The 21,300-nt window shown below is 45.0% G+C and overlaps 1 protein-coding gene and 1 pseudogene across 1 annotated transcript; both read left to right on the top strand.

Annotated features, from left to right (window-relative positions):
• Window positions 1-1,293: 1,293 nt before the first annotated feature.
• Window positions 1,294-12,646, top strand: LOC136638796 (keratin, type II cytoskeletal 5-like). Its single transcript, XM_066612825.1, has 8 exons — window positions 1,294-1,521; window positions 4,344-4,558; window positions 7,493-7,553; window positions 8,274-8,369; window positions 9,729-9,893; window positions 10,840-10,965; window positions 11,367-11,587; window positions 12,610-12,646. The coding sequence occupies exons 1-8, from the start codon at window positions 1,294-1,296 to the stop codon at window positions 12,644-12,646; spliced, it is 1,149 nt and encodes a 382-aa protein (XP_066468922.1).
• Window positions 4,709-4,828, top strand: LOC136643237 (5S ribosomal RNA; annotated as a pseudogene).
• Window positions 12,647-21,300: the final 8,654 nt, after the last annotated feature.

The raw sequence follows: 21,300 nt of genomic DNA, 5'->3' as shown, positions 1-21,300 counted from the left end.
AGCCTGCACAATGAGGCTACTCAGATCTGCACCTGCTAAATGACTGGTGGAAGTCTGAGTTGCCTCATGTCGTTAGGCTTTCAAGCACGGGAGGAAGAATAGGCTATGGTGTGTGCTGGTGCCACTGATTCCTCTTGGGCCTGATCCACCTCCTTCCCCGCCTCCCCCAGCTCCTGCGCTGTCTGGCAGAAGCTTGCCTAATCCATCAGGTGCCCCTTTGGAATAGATCACCAATGGGATGGCGCAGGGCATCCCACCGGTGTTCTTTACTCTCAGAGTGTCATGGAGTGCTTGATGACACTTTTGCAACACACCCTGCACATTCCTGATCTTGTCTGATCTCGAAAGCTAAGCAGGGTCAGGCCTGGTTAGTACTTGGATGGGAGACCACCTGGGAATACCAAGTGCTGTAGGCTTATACCATAGTCTTTTGAGAGTGAAGGTTGCCAACCACAACCAGACTGGTGCAGTGGTTGCTGTGCCAGTGCTACCAGAGGTTTGTTTTGTGCCAAAAAAAGGATTGTCAGGCTGGGCAAACATGTGATCTAGGTCAATGACCTGGAAAACAAAAGAGGAGGATTATTGAGGCAGTTGGTGACAATCTCACATGGCACAAATAAGAAAGAAGGACAGTGTGAGAGAGGAAAATATAACAAACTGGCATACGAAACCAAAGTAAAGAGAATTCTTACAGAAAAATCTTTGCTCCCAAGAATTTCCTCAGTATCTTGCCAATAACGATGATAGGGAAAAAACTGGCTAATCAAAAACATCTTTGAATTAATTTTCCAAAAGCACATTCAATGCTGTTTCCTGTGCTAAATTGCTCCTGAACCCCGTCTAGTACTATTTACTTCATTCTTCATGCTGTGGAGGTCAATGTCTTGCTGCCAGGCAAGGCAAACCCAGTAATATCCTAAATTACGAAGATGAGAGTGCCAGGCTGTCTCGTCTAGAGCATATAAGGAGTAGTAGCTCCAGGTCTTTCATCAAAGGCCTTCCTTCCTTCCACTGCTCTCCTCGTGGGTCCCCTTCTGTTATCGCTTCTCCAGCCGAGACACAATGAACCAACACTTCTTCAGTTCTTCTAACAGAAGATGTTTCACTTCTGTGTCTGCTTTTGGTGGCAGTGGTGGAGTCAGAATCAGCGAGCCATCCGTCTGTCAACCTATTGTGATCCCATGTGAGGTTCAAGGGGTCAACACCAGCAGCAGAAGCTTCCATAACTTTGGCGGAGGACACCGGATTTCCTATTGTGTAGGCCACCAGAACAGAAACTATGGAGACGGTGATATGGACGGGGGATGTGTTGTGGGCCACAGCATCCTTGCAGGTGATTTATGCTTTGGCACCAATTATGCTGCCAGCTGTAGAAGCCAAGGGATCCGTGAGATTAGCATTAACAAGCAACTCTTAGAACCTCTCTATCTGGGGGTTGACCCACATGACCAACAGGTAAAAACACATGAGAAGGAGCAGCTGAAGGCCCTCAACAATCAGTTTGCATGCTTTATCAACAAGGTGAGATGATTGCATTCTTTATTTCTTCTTCATTCTGATGCCAAAAAGAGGGTAGCCTCACATGTGGCTGAACATGCAGGAATTCAAGGTAGAGTTAGGATTCTCATTCATGTTGTCATCTTCCTGTGCAATCTATTATTGAAAATGAATTTCAGCATATATGGAATTCAATTAATATATGGATTTCACAGCTATGAAACATGGGATTACTGTAGAGTTGCTGGCTGGCATGGATAAATGTACAAATCATAACATATTTTTGTAGTTTAATTTTCAATTCTTTTAAAAAGTATGAGTGTGTGAATTGATTCAGCTAAACGTGTTGTGTCTTGAGGTCAGGAGATAGGAAAGTCTTGTCTTTGTGGTATGATGTCAGTCTGTGATGGCCTGGTTATTACACTGAGAGTTTGTGGGATGCTATGTTTATCATGCTGGATTAAGACCAGGGAGATCCATGTTTAAACCTGTGCTCAGGTTTGATGGTTTCTGGGAGACCCTGAGCCAGTGACCATTAGAGATGAGTGAGATCCTCCTGGCATGCATTGGATTTGCTCAGAAATAAGCCAAGTCCCCCCCCCCCCGCCAATTGAGGTAAAGTTCAGTTTATATTTGAGCCAATTTGAATTTGACTCCCAAGCTCTCCACTGAAATCAATGGAGAGGTGTATAAAACCTTTGACAACAGGGAACCAAGAAGCTTGCATGATGCCCCAGTCCACTGGGGACATATGCGCAAGTTGGGAAGTCTTCTATATTGATGGAGAGCGATCTGGGGCTTCTAATGCTTGCCTCTTTTTCAGAAGAGTATTACTAAGGCACTGATTTTATCTAGTTATTATTCTCTGCCAAATCAATTTCACAGGGCTGTTGTGAGAATGATGGAGGTATGTGAGCCTCCTTGAGTTCTTGGGAGGAGTGGTCAGATAAAAATGAGACCAAAAAATACTTCAGATCATCAGTTGGTGAGCAGGGATGTGTGAATCAGTCCTCATTTTCTACTGGATGGTGTCTCTTGAACTATCAGATACATCCTGGAGCCTCCCTGATCACAGAGAATACTGCAGCTGCCCTTTGTGATATTCTTGCTCACACATGACCCTTCTCACGTCAGTAGATCATTCATAAGAAAATAAAGGAGATAGGCAGATCAAAAATAACATGCAAATTAACCCCTGAAATTGGACTTTGACCTGGAAGATCCAGATTGAAATCCCTGCTCAGCCCTGAAGCTTCCTGATTACCTTAGGTCAGTCGTTATCTCTCAGCCTCTCTCTCTCCTACCTCACATGGTAGGAATAGGGGGGAAGGAACCATATACAGCACCCTGAGTCCCTTGGAGAAAGGGCAGTATAAAAATGTGGAAAACAAACAATCTTGGGGAGTTTCAATGGTCTAATTTCAATGGCCTAATTTATGCCTAAATTCACCAGGCCCCTTTTTAATGCCACTCTTTTGCCCTAGAATGTGTGAAAGCATAATAAAGATTAGGGTGTCTATCTTTAGCTCTAAAGATAGAGGGGAATGCCTCTCAGCATGTATAAAATGAAGTATTAGGACAGGGCTTGTGGTGCAAGGCAAAAACATATATTAAAGTTTGAAATCAGGCACTTTTCATTTAAAAAATTTACTGCTTCTCACAATGATAGCACTGAGACTGAACACCTGTATTCAAGTGATGAATGTGTGCATTTAAAGCAACATCCCACTGACCTTCAAACTAAATAGACCAGTGGTTCCCAAACTGTGAACCATGGCCAGGGTGACCAAATACAGTAGAGGACAGAGTGCAGCTTTTTAAACCATTCCATGTTGAGCTGCACCTGGCAAAATTCCCTCTTCTGTACAATGGTTAAAGGTTTAACTCTGTCCTCCATTGTATCTGGTCACACTGGCCATGGGAGCCAAGGAAACCAGCCAGGGGCTGTGGAATCCATGTGAAAACCCTGCCACCCTATGCCATGGGAGCCTAATGGGGAACCGCGGCCAATGGCCAAGTAGGTCAAGGGAGCCACAAGTTGAAAAAGTTTGGGAGCCACTGAAATAGATGTAGTTTTACAGCACAATGCAATCCATGTCTACTCAGAAGTCAGTCCCATTGTGTCCAATGGCGATTACTCCCAGGAAAGTGTGCATAGGCTTGCAGCCCTAGTGTGTGTGTGTGCATGCATACCCTTAAGGGGAAAAGCACACTCTTCTCAGATGGGATCATACATCTGTGATCTTCCATGTGAGAAATTGACATATATGAAGGATCCCAATCCGCAGCTGCCTCTGTTATTACTATCTTAGGTCAACAAAGTTCTCAGTTGGGGGAGCATATACTTTCCATTAGAGGGGTTCCAGAAGGAGGCACAAAAAAGGCAGGAACTGCAGGACATCAGGTTCTCTGGCTGTCCAAAGTTGGCTCCCTATGCCTAGGAGACATCTCTCCTGAGGGCACTGCCTTTGATAGGTCTTCCAACGAAAGCAATGGCATATGAACACGAACAGAATGAATGAAAATGGATGTCATGAGGCCGATGCCAGTTTAATGAATGAATAACTACGTACATGAATGAAGTTTTAACAAGAAAAATAGAATAACAACCTGAAAGTTGTGGTTTTTGTCTTTTGTTTTTGCCTTGCCTTGCACACCTCTATCAGCCCTCAGAAGTCTGGGATGAGTCGAATTTGCTCCATCTCACCCCAAAGGCCACATACCTTAGCGTTGGCCAAGACTTGCACATTCCCCTTAACCTAACCACTCCAGCATTCATCCAATGTCTAAAGACTAGAGGTGGCTCAATAGCATCGTACCATCTTTCTTTACTTGCCGGATTACAGGTTTGCTCCCTGGAACAGCAGAACCAAATGCTGCGCACCAAATGGGAGCTGCTGCAAAAGCAGGCGGTTCCCACTGTGAAGAAAGACCTCAAGCCTCTCTGTGAAAATTACACCTCCAGCCTGAGAAGAAAGCTGGATTGCCTCTTGTGCGAAAAGAACAAGCGAGAAAGCCAACACAAGGTCATGCAGAACCTGATCGAGGAGAACAGGTGCAAGTAAGTCTACAATGAAGTGCTCCATTTTCACAGCCAACCTTTGCAGTTGGGGAATCATATGGCATGAGGGAGACCCTCATTTGTTAATTTATTCAATCAATTTATTTCTATCCCTGGTGCTTTTCCAGTGTAATCAAAGCTGTTCCCCAATACTGCAGCAACTGTTACCCTGCACATGCCCAAGCTCGTCTGATCTTGGAAGCTAAGCAGGGTCAGGCCTGGTTAGTACTTGGATGGGAGACCGCCTGGGAATACCGGGTGCTGTAGGCTTATACCATAGTCTTTCGAAACTGAAGGTTGCCAACCAACCATTTCCCCAATACCAAGAATAAACCCAACAATAAAATTTATGGGAACACTACAACATTAACAGCCCCATCAGCCCCATCCTAACTAACTTTCCAGCGACTATGCAGCCATGCCAGAAGGGTGCACACTGCATCTTGCAATGGGGAGACAGTCCCAAAAGTCCTCCTCAAGCTAAGGGAATGTTTGTTCCCTTGCCTCAGGGTTACACTGTAGCAGGATCAGAACTGGACAGTAGGTTAGGGTTGGGCTGTAAAACAATGAGCACTGAATCAACCAGCATCAATAAAAACAGCCAAAAACAATGTAAAGCAGCTACAGTACCAAAGGACCTCCTCCTCTGTGTCCCATCATGTCTAGTGAAGGGATGTCATCTTGCTGCAAGCATCACTTTCTCCCCTGTGCTGTTGCTGCTTGAGTGGTGGGGAAACTCACAGTTAAATGACATCACTTCACCATTTTTAAAAAATCATTTAGACTAGGGGGTGTCAAACTCACTTGATCCCAGGGACCACATTGGATTCATGGCATTCAGGGCTGGTGGTCTAAGATCTGGAGATCCAAGCCCACCCCCGCCCTCTCCAAATGCGACTGGAGCTGGGCTCTTGTTGTGCGCCACATCCCTGGCCCTCACAATGATGTTCTGAGGCCTCAGAAGGCCTTAAAACATCATTTCCTGTTTTTCTGAAAACCCAGAAATGATATTTTAAGGCCTTCTGAGACCCAGGGAGAGCTTCCCAGGTCTCAGAAGGCTTTATAAGACCTTAAAACGTCACTTCCAGTTTTCCTGAAAACTTGGAAGTGACGTTTTCAGGCCTTCGGAGGGGGCAGCGGCAGCCCTGGAACTCTGTGGGCCCCGTGAAGAGGATCAGTGGGCCACATCCAGCCAGCGGGACATATGTTTGACACCCCGACTCAAGGCCCAATCCTATCCAATTTTCCAGTGCCAATGCAGCCCCGAAGTAAGAGAACAAATGTTCCCTTACCTTGAGGAGGTCTCCTTGACTGCTCCACCATTGCAAAAATGCAGCGCACACCCGTTAGCATGACTGCATGGGTGTGAGGAAGTTGGATAGGATTGGGCCCTGAGACACTGCTAGGAAAAGGGGGAGAATGCAATGCAATGCAAAGTGCCATGCACACGGCTGGCAATATATGATGAAACAAACCTATAAAAGAAAAGTTATACCGTCTGCCATCAGGTCTCATTCTGACTAGAGGCAATATCCTAAGGGAGGTTTTAACCTGTTTAGTTATTGGGGCTTCAGCATTCCATCTCTGCAGCACACACACACTTTTCCCTGGAAATCCCTAAAAGTCTAGTTTTGTGAAAGAACTGAGTATATTAGTAGTACCAAGCTCACTGTTAACAAATAAGTTTTGTTAGACCTTTAAGACTTTTGTCCTAGCATTTTAATGATGTTCTAACAACATTTTCCTTGAAATTTGATCAGTCAATAGGAAATGCAGTAAAGCCTTAGAAAAGGCCACACATTTGCCGGAAGGAGCTTGGAGGTAGAGCAGGTTTATGTAAGGATGTGATTTCAGTAGGGCTGTTTCCTGTTGGGACTTCTCTGCTTACCACTGTTTCTGGGACAAACAGTGCTGTCAGATCCTAATAACAGGTTACAGGAAATGGTGTGTAATGAAGACTTGGTGGCCAGTTCCTTTCTTAAAGGGAAAAGCTGCTTCAGAAGGAGGCAATTTTGAGAGAAGGAGCAGCAGTGAGTTTGTGGAGGGGGGGGGGGTGCATAACCCTTTCCATGCCAGCCATTAAAAATGGTTTCCCAGCAGTTTCTCTCCCCTTGGGAATTCAAGTGCATGCTTACCTTCAGAAACATGTCACGAGCCCTGCAAGGAGAACATAAATTGAGGGTGAGGGTGAAGGATCTAGAACTGATAGATGGCTGCCCCAGAACTAAGCAACCTCCCTTTCCTAACCTTGTTGTTCCTCTGTTCAAAATGATTTGTTTTTTCTCAATATAATGATGCTTGAAGATTTCTTATGCACGCATTCTGTTCCCTCAGAGCAGGGGTGTCCAAAGTTTTTGGCAGGAGGGCCATATCATCTCTCTGACACTGTGTCGGGGGCAGGGGAAAAAAAGAATTAATTTACATTTAAAATTTGAATAAATTTACATAAGTTTACATAAATGAATATATTAAAGATGAACTTATATGAATGAATGAAGGTCTTGCAATAGATCAAGGCCTATAAAAGACCTTGCACAAAGCAAGGCTGGCCTTTCCTTTGCTGCTGCTACTGCATCACAGACGTGAAACAAGAAGCAGTGGAAGGAGCCCTCATCCCACAGCTCACGTGAGAGGTCAAACAGTCACACTCATGCCGAGAGCAGTTGTGTCGGGCCAGTGCAGGCTCCAACAAATATCTGGAGGGCCAGAGTCTCATTAGAGAATGTGGGCTCCCTGAGGGCTGCATTGAGAGGCCTCAAGGGCCACATGTGGCCCCCGGGCCGGGGTTTGGGCACCCCTGCCTCAGAGCAATGATTTTGGACAAATGTGATAATGTAGTTCTGTATACAGTACATTATGTATTCTATGCTTGCTTGGGGTGTTGAGATACTGACTCTCCCCTCCCTTTCTCCTTTGTTTTTAAAAACCTGCAAGATATGAAGATGAACTCAACAGACGGACACATAAAGAGAATGACTTTGTCTTACTGAAGCAGGTGAGTGATCTAGATGAGATGCATAATAAAATATACATATCAATGAAAAGGAAGGAAAAGAGGAAAATTACCTAGACAAGTTCTGTTTACATAGGTAGAAGCGACTGAGGGCTGTTTCACACCTTGCACAAAAATAAATCTGGGTTTGCTGCAAAGTGTACGCTTAACATGGAATTGCACAGTCAATTCGAGAACTCTGATAAGTGTACCCAATGATGCGCACATTTGGCACATTTACTTGTTGAATTTTTAGATGTACATGTAAAAAATTGGATGAATGTCCAGAAAACCCTAGAATGTGTGAAGAGGCCCTGAGAGACAGTGGTCCTTGTCAGCAGCACGGCCACATAGCTCCGAGCCAAGTCCCAGCTTGAACTCGCAAGTTAGGTCTGAATCCTTGGGAAATGTTAGATCTACACAGCCATAAAATATCAACAGCTTAAAATATTAAACTTGAATAGGAACAGGGTGTAGTTGGTAGGGAGCAGTGTCCTAGATATGTTCTGCATGAAGGCTCAGGCTCATAAGCACATTTTTAACTTCCCAAGGACACAAGCCTAACCAGGTCTACTCAGAAGTAAGTCCTATTTTGTTCAATGGAGCTTACTCTCAGGCAAGTTTGGTTAGGATTGCAGCCCAAGTTTGGCAGTCCTATCTCTATCACTCTTATCTTTGACTTTGAAATTAGAGACACATTTCATCTCTACATTTTTTCCCCAGCAAGTGGACAATGCATATAAATGTCAGAAGGAACTGGAGCTGAAGCGGGAGCTGTTGAAAGAAAATATAGAATTCTTGAGAAACTTCTTTGCAGAGGTCTGTATGCCATCCTGTGTCCTTCAGTTGCAATGTGAAAAGTAGCTCTTCTCACCGTAATTCCAATGTGAACAAAGTTGTGAGAGGTTTGACCCATTACCTGTCAGAAGGGAGAGCGCCTAAAATTCTTCTTCCTCCATACAGATGTATTCATTCAATGGTGCAACTTTAGCAAATCTGGTGGTACACCTCAGCCCTAAATACATTTAAGGATATGCGTCCAACGTAAAGTGCCACATTGCATAATTTCCATTGCCAGCTATTGGGTGCCTGCCTCTCAGCCAGTGACACACAGTGCCACGATTTTATTGATTCCATTGGAATTTGATTATAACTAACTCTTGTGTATAATTATGATCTTGGATCTGTGCCAGTGCCCTTTTAGAATGGTTAGGTGTCCATCAATTTCACCCGTCACAGGTTCAGAGCAGATCCACCAATGCTCCTCCCCCCTTTCAGTGTGGGTTCTGACCCCTAGAGGAGCTTCTCTTTTTTGGGTGCCATCACTCTGGCTCCAATCTGAGGCTACTTCCCAGCAACCCCAGCTTTTCCATGCCAGCTCCTGGAAAGGGAGTCAAGGCAGTCAGGTTATCCACCTCCTATCCCAAGCCTGACATCCTATGAGGCAAACTTCACCATTCAAGTTGGAGGTGTTGCCAGCCTGCATCCCCAGGACAGGCAGCCTCTTGAGATGAGTTCTGGTTTTCTTCTTCTACTTACCTCAGGGGCACACAGCATCCCTAATCCTGCCCTGTACTATACCTGGCTGTCATGATCACCCTGGCTAAATACCACACTTTGGGGGCAGCCAGGGTCAGCAAAAAAATTCCCCATGCAGGCCAACAACAACAAAAAATCCTATTCAGATGCCACAAGTGACCAGGTTATCCCACAGGTGGGTGGGATGGGGCATGATGCCACCCAGACTTGAACTAGTGGGAGCAGAGCTCAGAGTTCATGATGCTGCACTAGCTCTGCCCTAACTAGCCCTAATTGTGCCAATCAGGTGCCAGCTGCGCTGACCTGCGTCTTGTGAATCAAGGGGCTGGGCAAACCATTCCTGAGGGAGTTGTATTATGACTCAGGCTCCTGAATGAATAGGCTCTAACATTACAAAACATTTGCAAAGCCTACCATTAACTATGCACACATTCAATTGGGGGTGGAAGGTCAAGATTTTGTGAGATTGTCTCATGAAAAGGGCACACTTAATGCCGACCGTAAATTGGCAATAATGTTCACAACCGTGATATGCAATAAGCAAAGTGGTCTTTCACCTTGGAACAACTTAATATGGCCTAACGTAAGTTCTATTGTTGTGCATTAAGATCTCACTCAAAACTCTGTTGCCACCTGCAGGAAATTGCTATATTGGATTGTAAACTGTATGACACATCAGTGGTTGTCAACATGGACAACAGCAGAGATCTGGACATGGATGCCCTCATTCAGCACGTTGAAACCTGGTATCAGAGCATTGCACAAAGGAGCAAGGAAGAAGTGAATCTTTTTTATCAGACCCAGGTATGAAAAAGGTTATATGGTTTACCAAATCATCAAGGTTTTATTTTTTTAAAAGGAATTTTTTTAAAAATTGCATTCGCCAGTGCATTTGTCTCAGTTGAACATCATCTTGTTGGTATGGGCCCAATGATCAAGCCTGTTATTTTGGATCTCCATTTGGTCCTCCAAGGTGCTAGCTATCCCCAGCAGGCAGCTCAATCCTGAGCTGCCCAGTGCCCAAGGCTGCAGTGGCACTGAAATGGCTGCTGCTGCATCCTATGGACATCAGCCTCCACATCTGTCCTCATCCCCTCCCTCCTCGTTCCCTTCCTCTGGGTAAGGTAAGAAGTACTGCAATGGGGCTACTCCATTATTTAGCCAGTGCAGATTAAAATAGTCCCATGTTGGGCCTCAGCTCCTGCCCTCCTCCAGCCCTGTCATGCCTTCCCCCCTGCCTTCCCCCCACCCTGGAACGCTTCCCTCCCTACCCCAACTTACCATTCTGCCTTCTGGCGCTCACACAGGGCACTGGGTAGCAGCCGGCCAGCCTCGGATCAGCACTGGTCCAGTGCACACTCACGCCAAGCCCTGCTTCTGTGCTGTGCCAGCGTTGACTGCCGCAAGCTTGCTTTACGGCACGTTTGTGACAGTGTGTGCTAGTGATGGGCCAGTATGCGTTGCACAGGATCAGACCCATCTGTAAAATGTGATAAGCATTCCTTCTATCCCCTCATCCAGCTCATTTATAAAAAGTCCATGTGTAGTTTGTGGAAATGAAGCCTTCATATGCCTTGGCTAAAATATCATCAGTGTTCACAGGGGCTTTGTGGGAGGTGATTCCCTGTTCTTGAGCAGGAGTCTTGCTCAAGGGGTGTGCGTGTGTGATGGCCTTCAAAAGACAGAGTTTCTCTGGCCGATCAGGTGGAGCTGGCACTGTCATACTGGTCTTCTTCTATTTGGACATTAGATTGAGGATCTTCAGAACAAACAGTTCCAGTACCATGAGAACCTGAAAAAAAACAACGGTGAGATTACAGAGTTGACCCGGGTGGTCCAGATAATGCGGTGCCAAGTGGACAGTGAAAGGAAGAAGGTACGGAAATTTTTGTGTTCCCTGGCTTGAGTTAGACTGGGTTTAGTACAGTATCTGACTTCAATGGCACAATCCTAACCGGGGCTTATGCTGGTGCAGCAACTGTAAAAGCACTGTAAAGTGCTCCGTGACACCCTTTGAGTAAGGAGCACCAGCAGGAAGGCCTAAGCCAAATGGAGCCACCGACAGAGCAGGTAAACTCTTGCTGGGCAGCGCAGGGGTGGGGGGAGGGTGGAATGGGAACAGGGCAGAGGGAGGGTGGGGAAGGGCTGAGTAGAGCCGGGAGGGATCAGCGGCCGCTGCGCACACCATATCCTATTCCCCCCTCCCCAGCTTGAAAGCCCCTCACAAGGCTTCTCAGACTAGCATTACATTGGGAAATGTCATTCCTTGTTTCACAGGTTGCTTCACTGCAAACCGCTATTGGCGACACTGAACAACGTGGCGACTGTGCCCTGAGAGATGCCCGGGCTAAGCATCTGGAGCTTCAGAATAGCCTGCAGAATGCCAAAGATAAATTGGCTTCCCTCTTGCGGGATTACCATGACGTAATGAACACGAAATTGGCCCTTGATATTGAGATTGCGACATACAAGAAGCTACTAGAGGGAGAAGAAAACAGGTGAATATGATATATGGCATCTTGTGATACAGAAAGTTTTTTACGGGTCAGTCAAACATCATATTTACACATGGATCTCAAAGTCAACTACCTAAATATGTTTCACTGTTCTGTTTGCTAATTTTCCAGCCAAGAAAGGGTTGCTGCCCTCTCAACATGTTCCTCTCTATCAAATACAGGGCTAACTCACTAGTGTAGCTCAAACTCACCTTTCCCTTTCTCAGTTACTGTCCCCCTGGAGCAGTGTGGATGCTCCTCTCTCAGTGCCACTTGAACACTGGGGCCCACACCAGATGTGCAGAAATCCACTGGTAAACGAGCATTTCCAACAGAATAACAGCACATTTATGTGCAAAACCCACATGGGTTTCCTTATCCAGGAGTGCTTTCCAATAGAATAAGCCAAGTATCTTTTTGGATTTTGTTCCATGAGTTGCAAATATTCTACATGGTTTTCAAATAAAAGGTCACAAAACTGATGTATATCATCTGATGTCCATGAGACTGAGTCCTCAGAACAGGACAGATGGTGCCCTGCTTAGACTGTTTCCTGGTGGGGCCCTCCTTCAACAGAGTGGCCCACCCCTTCTTTATTAGCTTTGAAGGGCAGCTGTCTCTGCCCCCTTGCTTGAGATGAGTAGAGAGACAACAGCAAAAATGGCTTTTGCTAGATCTTTTGCTCTTTGAATCTCGTTGGTGTGTGGGGGAGAGGAAAGGAAAGAGGAAGCCCTCTTTCAGGACACCAATGGCTTAGTTAGGGCAATAGAGTATTTCACCCAATTGGAGGCATCAGAATAAAGTTGAGCTGTAAAGCAAAAAATGCTGTTGCTAAGTAAGAAGTAGAATTCCCATTGAATTATATGTTAAACTGTGTGCACCTTGAGAACTCCAGAAAGAATCTGGAAATTCATATCCACCCAAACAGTATTTCATCACCAATAACCTTAGAGCAAAAACTGCAGCTGTAATGGGGCAAGTGACTGATGAAATAACCAACCTGTCTTGCGTTTCTTTTCTCACAGAATCTGTACAGGAATGCCCGTGAGTGTGGGTAAGTAACCTGAGGATTCCTCTTCCTTTCTTTTACCGCCTGCAATATTTCTTTCACTGAACTATCTTCCTCTGATAGCCACAAAATGCTATCAGAATCAGTCACTGATGTCCCATTCTCTTTCAGCTGTGGTGAACACATCTTGCACAGTCCACAGTGTGAAAAAATAGCCTGGCGTGGAAGCGGGCACCAAACACAGATAAGGAATTTCGGTATCGCTGGTAGGATTGGCAGATGCAACTCAGGATGAGAAGCAGCATGTAACCAGAGTCATGACCAGGGGATTGGGTATAGGCAACTGTGCACATTAGGACAGACTTTTTTTCTATTCATTCATTTTTCTATTCATTCACACATGGAGCAGAGCCTAAAATTCTTTGATGAAATGCCACTGTGAGATACAGGAAGCTGGACTAGATGGGCCCATGGCCTGATCCAGCAGGGCTGTTCTTATGCTTCTGCTTAAAATGGGATTTGCAAGGGTGGAGAAGGTCAAAAGGGTTGATGAAAGTTCAGATCTCTTACTCATATTTTGCACAGTTCTTATGGTCATGTTCCCTGATGAGTCATTTTTCTTCACTGCAATTCCTACTTTTTCTCAAGATACCAATGTGGAGACAACACCAGAGAGGTAATGTCACTCTGTGGTAATGTGCCACAGAGTGAAGCCAAATCAGGGCGAGGACAGAAGCAGGAAAGCAATGATTCCTTTCCTCATCTTGGTCCAAAGTTGAACTTGCTTTGAAAGAAAAATGGCATCTACCAACAACAGTGAGTTGGATTGCCACCATCTATACACCTGCCCCTGTTTGCATCTCCCTACAAAAAGCTGAAACCCCCCCCCCCCAACTCTGCAGCCTGCATACAAGATGGCAAAGTTGGGGGACAATTTCAGGTTAGCACTAATCACATGAGCTAAGCTACTGCCAAAATAAAGCCTGCCAGTGCCATGTCATTGCATTTTAATATCTGGAGAGTCAAAGCATGAATTCTTATATGCCTATTAATTGTTTTTCTCTGTAAACTGCTTATTGAACTTTCTGTTGAAAAGTGGTATATAAATACTGTTAATAATAATGATAGTATTCATATATGCCTCTACAACTAAAACAGCAAGTAATAGCTGATACGTAAATAGCAGAAACAGGACAGTGTAATAACCCACAGAATTATTATCACGTTACAATGCTTTTCAAGAGCATCAGCCAATTCTGCTGAGAGTAATTGAGTCAGCATATGTCATCTTGAGTAATTGATAGATCTGTTTGAATGAACCCTAAGAATCAAGCTGTGATATCCTGCAAGGCTAAACAGGGTCTAAGGCTGCAATCCTTTGTATACCTTCCTGGGAGTAAGGCCTACTGTACAGTGTGACCTGCTTTAGAGTAGACATGTATAGGGTTGTGTTGTAACTTTCACAGCTTCCCATGCCAAACACAGCTATGGACCTTGGAAATTACAGTTTTATGTGACTGCTGAGAATTCTCTCTGTTACCCTCAATTTTCCTTAAATCAATATAATTATTTTCTAATGCATAAATGTAAGAACAACATATAAAGACCCAATCTCGCATTTCCATTCTGCTGTAATAAAATAATGTTACTTGTTAGAAAATGTCAATGTTCAGACTTTGTATATCTGTGTTACACCAAATCCCATAAATTTGCCCATATAAGCTATGTTCGAGACTTTCCATCGCCATTCGGTTTTTTGTGGGAGACTTTTGGTCCAATTCTTAAGGAAGTACTGATGGCACATTTGTTCCACTGCTGCTGCAAAAGCGCCATAAAGCGCTTTGCAGCAGCACAAGCAGCTAGGTCACCAGTGGGAAGGCCAGAGCCTTCCCACATGGGCCAGAGGATCAACAGAGACCCACCAGCAGAAGTAAGATTACACAGGGGGTTAGGAAAGGGAAGGATTGAGTGGGGCGGGGAAAGGTGGAATGGGGAGTTCACTGGGTAGGCAGATCAGATCTGATGGGGGTGGATTCAGCAGCAGCATCGCACTCCAAATCTAGAGTGCGGCTGCTGGGGCTTTCTGCCCCAGAGAGATATCCAGCAGCCAAAAAAACCCCACAGGATGCAGTAGAAGCCACACCAGCACCACCTCAACATCACCACGTGGGGATTTAGGTAGGATTGAGTTATTTGTGAGGCAGCTAGGTAAAATCAACAAATTCCATGCAGGGGAATCACTGGAGCATTAATTTAAAATAAAACTGCTAATATCATTGTGTCCTTCTAGAAGCACACGGTGCAGCCACTTTTGGAAAACTGTGTGCACTTCTGGTCACTACGTCTGAAAGAGGATATCATAGAGGATGTCACAGAGCTGGGAAAGGTGTAGAAGAGGACACCCAGAATAATCAGGAGGCTGGGAATATCTTCCTTATGAGGAAATGCTGCACTGTTTGGACTTTTTAATTTAAAATTAAAACAAAAAACAAAAACAGACATCTAATGAAACTGACCAGTGAGAGATTTAGGGTGATCGAAAGGAAGTACTTTACACAATGCAGAGGTAATGTATGGAATTCGCTGCTACAAGATATGGTGATGACCAATAGCTAGAGGGGCATGAAAACATTGATAATGAAATGGGCAGCCCAGTCCTAACCTGCCCTGGAGCAGGCAGGCCAATTGGCCTGTGCTGCATCCAGAGCAGGGTTGGGGCTGCCAGCAGCTCAGTCCAGGGCAAGGGAAAATCATTCCCCTTACTCCAGGTAATGCCGCAGCAGCCCCAATGGGGCTACTTGGATTTGTGCCACCTCGACCCAAGCGGCCCGGATCCTGGCCCCACCACCACTCAACCACAGCCCACCCATGGTCCTGCCAGCCGCCTGCCCTCCCTCACCCCAGAACGCCTCCATTCTGCCCTCTCCCTGCCCTCCCCAGAGGCCCACACTGACCTGGAAAGGCCTGCACGCACCTACCCCTCCACAGGCTCTGCAGGGCCCAGGATGGCCTGCGGAGGCCAGTGTATATCTATGTGCCGGTCACTCTTGTCCTGGGTCATCGCAAAACTGCGCCAGCTTAGGGCAACTTCAGCTTATGGCGACTTGTCCCAAAACACTTCACCCTCAAAATCTGTGGAAAAAACCATTTTATTTGGTTTTTATTTATTATTTAATTGGGAGGTTGCATGGGAAATGACTGTGGCTGCATCTGCTGACTCCATACCACCTATATCACCTACCTAGTACACTTTTAGAGTGATTATAATTATAATGTAAATTTTGAGTAAAAACACATAACACAGCTTTCTGCACTTCTAACTTAGGAAAAGACTTGAAATCTATCGAAAAATAAAGCCGTTTTCTCCTACCAATAGCATACATGGCTGTGTGCTGCCTCCAGGTTCAGAGGCTGTATATTCTGAATACCAGTTGCAGGGCTGCAAAGGCAGGAGAAGAGCATGCTTGTGGGCTCCCCAGTGGAATCTCGTCAGCCACCATGGGAAAGAGGCTACTGAACCTTGGGCCCAATCTAGTAGGGCTCTTCTTCTGTGCTTTATAGGAGAAGATCCTGCATTCCAATGACAAGTCCAAATAATCTTAGCTGCATTTAAATAAAGGTTGAGCATCTCTTATCCAAAATGCTCCGGACCAGTTGTGTTTTAGATTTTGGATTTTTTTCAGATTTGGAAATATATTTGCATAAACATAATAAGATAACTTGGGGATGGGACACCCGAGTCTAAACACACAATTCATCTATGTTTCATATACACACAGCTTGAACTTGATTTTATACAATATTTTTAAATCATTTTGTGCATGAAACAAAGTTTGTGTATATTGAATCATCACCATATTCTTCTATAAGAGATTTCACACACTGCTGTCCAGTTTCTCCAACAGCTTGACTTTCTGTGCCATAAACAAATATGCTTCCTCTTTTTCTTATCACTGTTACCTATAGCTGGTATCTGCAGGCCTTTTCTTTCTTTCTTTCTTTCTTTCTTTCTTTCTTTCTTTCTTTCTTTCTTTCTTTCTTTCTTTCTTTCTTTCTTTCACATCACATTTTCGATGATATATTTACATAACAGAGCAGAGAATAAGCAAAACAAACCACAGTGAGTAATACTTATAGGTCTTGGTCCCATGTGGGACATTGTGGGGAACCTGCTATTGGCACGACTGGCCTGTGCACAAGACATTTTATTACCCTTTGTGGGCGTGCTTGCATGGGGAAATCTGGGTGTCCTCAGAAAAGATATATCGCAGCTGAAGGGGGCTAGGAGGGTCTTTTTTTCCCCTTATGGATTCTGAATATACTGTCTGCTGTGAGCCTGTGTTTTGATTTCAGCCCATTACTTGAGGTCAAGTGTGGAACTTTCCACTTGTGGTGTCATGTTGGCGCTTAAATGTTTCAGATTTTCTGATGAAGGGTGTTCAACCTGCAAAGCATTTTCACTCCCTTTGATGTGATGTATTCTCAGGATGTGATTTCAAACAACTGTCCAGCATCATACTTCAACCTCTCTCCTGCTATTAGCAGAGTCTCACTAACCTAAATCTGTGCTTTAGGGCACTACCACCAAACAAGCAAGAAGTTTGCTGAATGGGGGGGGGGGGGGTGTTAAAAGTTTATTAACCCCAAGTGCCAGATGCCCTACCTAAACTACTGATATGACAGGCGGCCGCCCTAGCCAATTGTGTAATCCTGTATTGCTGCTTCTTTGTAAGGGGCAAAGTGACTCTGAAGCTGCAGCCCTTACCTGGGAGGAAATCCCAGTGTTCTCAGTAGGGCTTACTTCTGAGTAGAAGTGCATAGGCTTGTGATGTAAGGCTTAAATCCTATATGCACTTTGCAGAGAGTCCATTCCATTGAACTCAGTGATTTACTTCTTACAGAAGATTTAAATCTAAGTAGAAATGCATAAGTGTGCACCATGAGACTTGATTCATGTACTCAGCTGGAGGGGGCAGTGCTGTAAAAGGGAGGAAAGGGTGAGTCTCCACCATGCAGCATACAGTGTGCCTCCACTGGCCCCTCTGGACGATCTCCTGATCATGTGGAGATCCAGTTCAGGGGATTTCGCCCCTCAAAAATGGGCAGGACAAATCATCATATACTTTTTTCAGAAGCGTTCAATGCCTCAATGTCTCAAACTGAATTAACTTGACTGACATGCATAGCAACCAGCTATCTAAGATTTGCCTCCTAGGTGATCTAAACAAATTATGGAAATAGTATAAACCACAGACATCTCATTATGGTCAGACAGAGATTTATGTACTGCACCTCTTTCATCTTCTCCTGGCTTATATGTTGCTTAACTCTAGACAACACACTAACATCCTTTTGGGTGAAACTGCAGTTTCATTTAAATGAATGAAAGTTTCCCACTGGCTACACAGAAGAGCAGTGTGCTGAATATGTAGATACAACTCAAGCTCTGGAGGAACAGAATTTATCACACCAGAGGGCATATACACGCAAATTAATTAGATTTCTGTCATGTTGTGTTAAGCATATATTGTCGTAAGTTGTCTGAGTTAAACATAATCCTCTTGTTAGGTTTGTGCCTATGTGGATTTATTTGCCTTCATTACTAAAGGGCTAAGTTTCATGTAGCTACCACCTTCCCAGCTACTGATTTCTGATTAATTCCAAATACCGACAGATCATCCCACAAATGTGTTGTCCTATTACATCAAGAGCTTGCCTGCCTTCTGCTTTGTATAGGGGAGAGCCATCAGCATCATCCAGGATCTGGAAAAGGTGCAGAAGGGAATGACCAAAATGATTACTGGTTTGGGGCCCCTCCCTTATGAGGAAAGGCTGCAGCGTTTGGGGCTCTTCAGTCTAGAACAGGGGTCTCCAAACCCCGGCCCGGGGGCCAGATGCAGCCCGTGGCAAGCCTCTATCTGGCCCATGGCCAGCCTCTTGTCCCCTGAAAGCCCCCGGCCCACTTTGCTAAACATGACTGGAATAATGCTCTGGTTGCATCTGGAGGGTGTTCTAAGGGCCAGAGAAATTGAATGAATGAGCCCATTCATTCATTTATTCACACATCTAAGTTCCATCTCTAATTTATTTATATAAATTTTATATTTTAAATTTTTTTATGGCCCTCAAAACCGTGCCAGACATTTGATGCGGCCCTCTGGCCAAAAAGTGTGGAGACCCCTGGTCTAGAAAAAAAGGTGCCTGAGGGGGGACATGATTGAGATGTACAAAATTGTGCAGCGGATGAACAGAGTAGATAGAGGGATGTTCTTTTCCCTGTCACACAACACCAGAAGCAGGGGACATTCACTAAAATTGAGTGTTTGGAGGGTTAGAAAAGAAAGTATTTATTTACCCAGTGTTTGCTTGACCTGTGGAGTTCCTTGCCACAGGATGTGGTGTTGGTGTCTGGCCTAGATGTCTTTAAAAGGGGATCGGACAAATTTCTGGAGGAAACATCCATCGCAGGTTACAAGCCATGATGGGTATGTGCAACCTCCTGGTTTTAGAAGCAGACTACCTTAGAAGGCCAAATGCAAGGGAGGGCACCAGGATGCAGGTCTTTTGTTGTATTGTGTACTCCCTGAGGCATCTGGTAAGTCACTGTGTGATACAGGAAGCTGGACTAGATGGGCCTTTGGCCTGATCCAACAGGGCTCTTCTTATATTCCTAGGAGTGCTGTTTTATCTTTCAGAGTCACTTTGGGCCCTTGACTAATTCCCAGATAAGTTTTTCCTGTGAAAAGCACTGCAAAAGTCTTCGGTTTTAAAGTTAGGGTCACTAAATCCCATGCAGCACCTTCTGACAAGGCTGCTGAGAGGGATGTCGGTGTCAGTAACCCAGGGACCACTGCTTTTGCTGTGAATCTCCTGTAACCAAGTAAGCATAAATGCCTCCCTGTGTCAGCTACAGCAAGCATTAAGCTTAGAAAAGTTTGATTTTGTTTTTTATTTCCTTGATTGCAACTGAATGGACCTTGTACATGTTAAGTAAACCATATCTCTTGATTAAAGTAAGTATGTATCAGTGGTGATACAAACTCCTAAAGGTTGGGATTGAGAAGTAGATTTTCTATGGATTTTTTTTTATGGTAGCAGGAGATGAAAACTAGAAAAAAACATTGTCAGAAAGACAAGCTTCTTGTTGTAGCTGTTTTTATACGGTCTGTGAATCTGAAATCAATCAACCAAAAGAATCACACAAAGAGGCTTAGGGCCCAATCCTATCCAATTTTCCAGTGCTGGTGCAACTGTGCTAATGGGGCATGCACTGTATCTTATAGTGGGGCAGCAGTCACAGAGGCCTCCTTAAGGTATGGGAACATTTGTTCCCTTACCATGGGGATGCATTGTAGTTGCACCAGGGCTGGAAAATTGGATAGGATTGGGCCCTAAATATGTTATTCTAAAATGCATTTTGCATTATATTTGGGAAGTTTGCGTATCAAATTGTGATATTTGTTACAGCTGGTACAGCAGTGTCACCAAACCTCCCCTTTCCAACAATTTTTGGCACTCTGCCAAAATATTAGTTAATTCATTTCAATGGTCCTTCTTTCCTTGCTCTTGCCCTCCTCAGACTTCACTTCTGAGTGACATCATCATCTATTCAAAATCTCAATGGCTACATGGCATTTTTATGTTCTCTCATTCACCGCATGATCCCTGATTGGGTGGCTAATCCAGGAAGCACTGCTCTCACTCTTGCCTGACATCAGTGTTGTCATCAGTTGCCAATCTGATTGAATATATAGCATTATGATTTAATCCCATTCACTATATGGGCCCCATTGGGGGCTGTGGGACAAGCCCATGTGATTGATCAAGGACAGGGACAGAAAAAGTGGGTGGAGGGATAATGATGCAGAATTGGCAATAGTCAGAGAACATGGTGGCTCTAATAAATTGTGGGATGGGGGGAATCAGGTTTTTTGAGGAAATATTTCTTTCCCACTGGAAAAAGTTTCAGTAATGTCTCACTGTGCATTCACTGTGCCTAGATAGTGGAATGATGGCAGTGGCATAGCAAGTGGGGAAAGGTGGGAGCAGTCCAACCCGAGTACCAAGCCAGAAGGGGTTGTCATGTGAGGCCCAGCCAAGATGTGGTAGCAGGAGAAGCAACAGCACTGATGCCGCAGCACCAGCCTCCTCCTCCTCATGTTTCATCAGCTTCCTTATCTGGCTGCCATCCCCCGCTTCCTCCTTTGGAGGCTCAATGAGCACCTCCAAAGGAGGAGGGGCAGCAGCCAGATCGTGAAGCCTGCTGCCGCCTCATAAGAAGAGCAGTGCTGAATCAGGCCAAAGGCCCACCTAGTCCAACTTCCTGTATCTCATGGTGGCCTGCCAGATACATCCTCTTCCTCTTGTGTTTTGGTGTTCCCCTCCTCCTATTTCAGAGCTTGTCATACTCCTCATGGAGAATTTCCCATTCTCACCTTCTCCTCCGAACAGCTGATTAGTGGAATTCTAGATTCTTTTACCAGGTTATGTGTGCACGTCTGTCGTTGTGGCAAATGCAGGAGGGCAGGAGGGCAGGAGGTCTGGTCTAGAGGGTAGAGCCTCCGTCTGCCTGAAGATAACATCCACAAGGTCGCCAGTTCAAGGCCACCTGCACCATGCGACCTTGAAGCAGCTGACAAGCTGAAGCCGAGCTATTCCATCTGCTCTGAGCGTGGGAGGATGGAGGCCAGAATGTGAAGCCAGATCA

This window comes from Tiliqua scincoides, chromosome 2 (assembly GCF_035046505.1).
Source record: "Tiliqua scincoides isolate rTilSci1 chromosome 2, rTilSci1.hap2, whole genome shotgun sequence".
Lineage (NCBI taxonomy): Eukaryota > Metazoa > Chordata > Lepidosauria > Squamata > Scincidae > Tiliqua > Tiliqua scincoides.
Note: the sequence above shows the minus strand (reverse complement) of the source record. Positions and strands in the feature narration are given on the sequence as shown.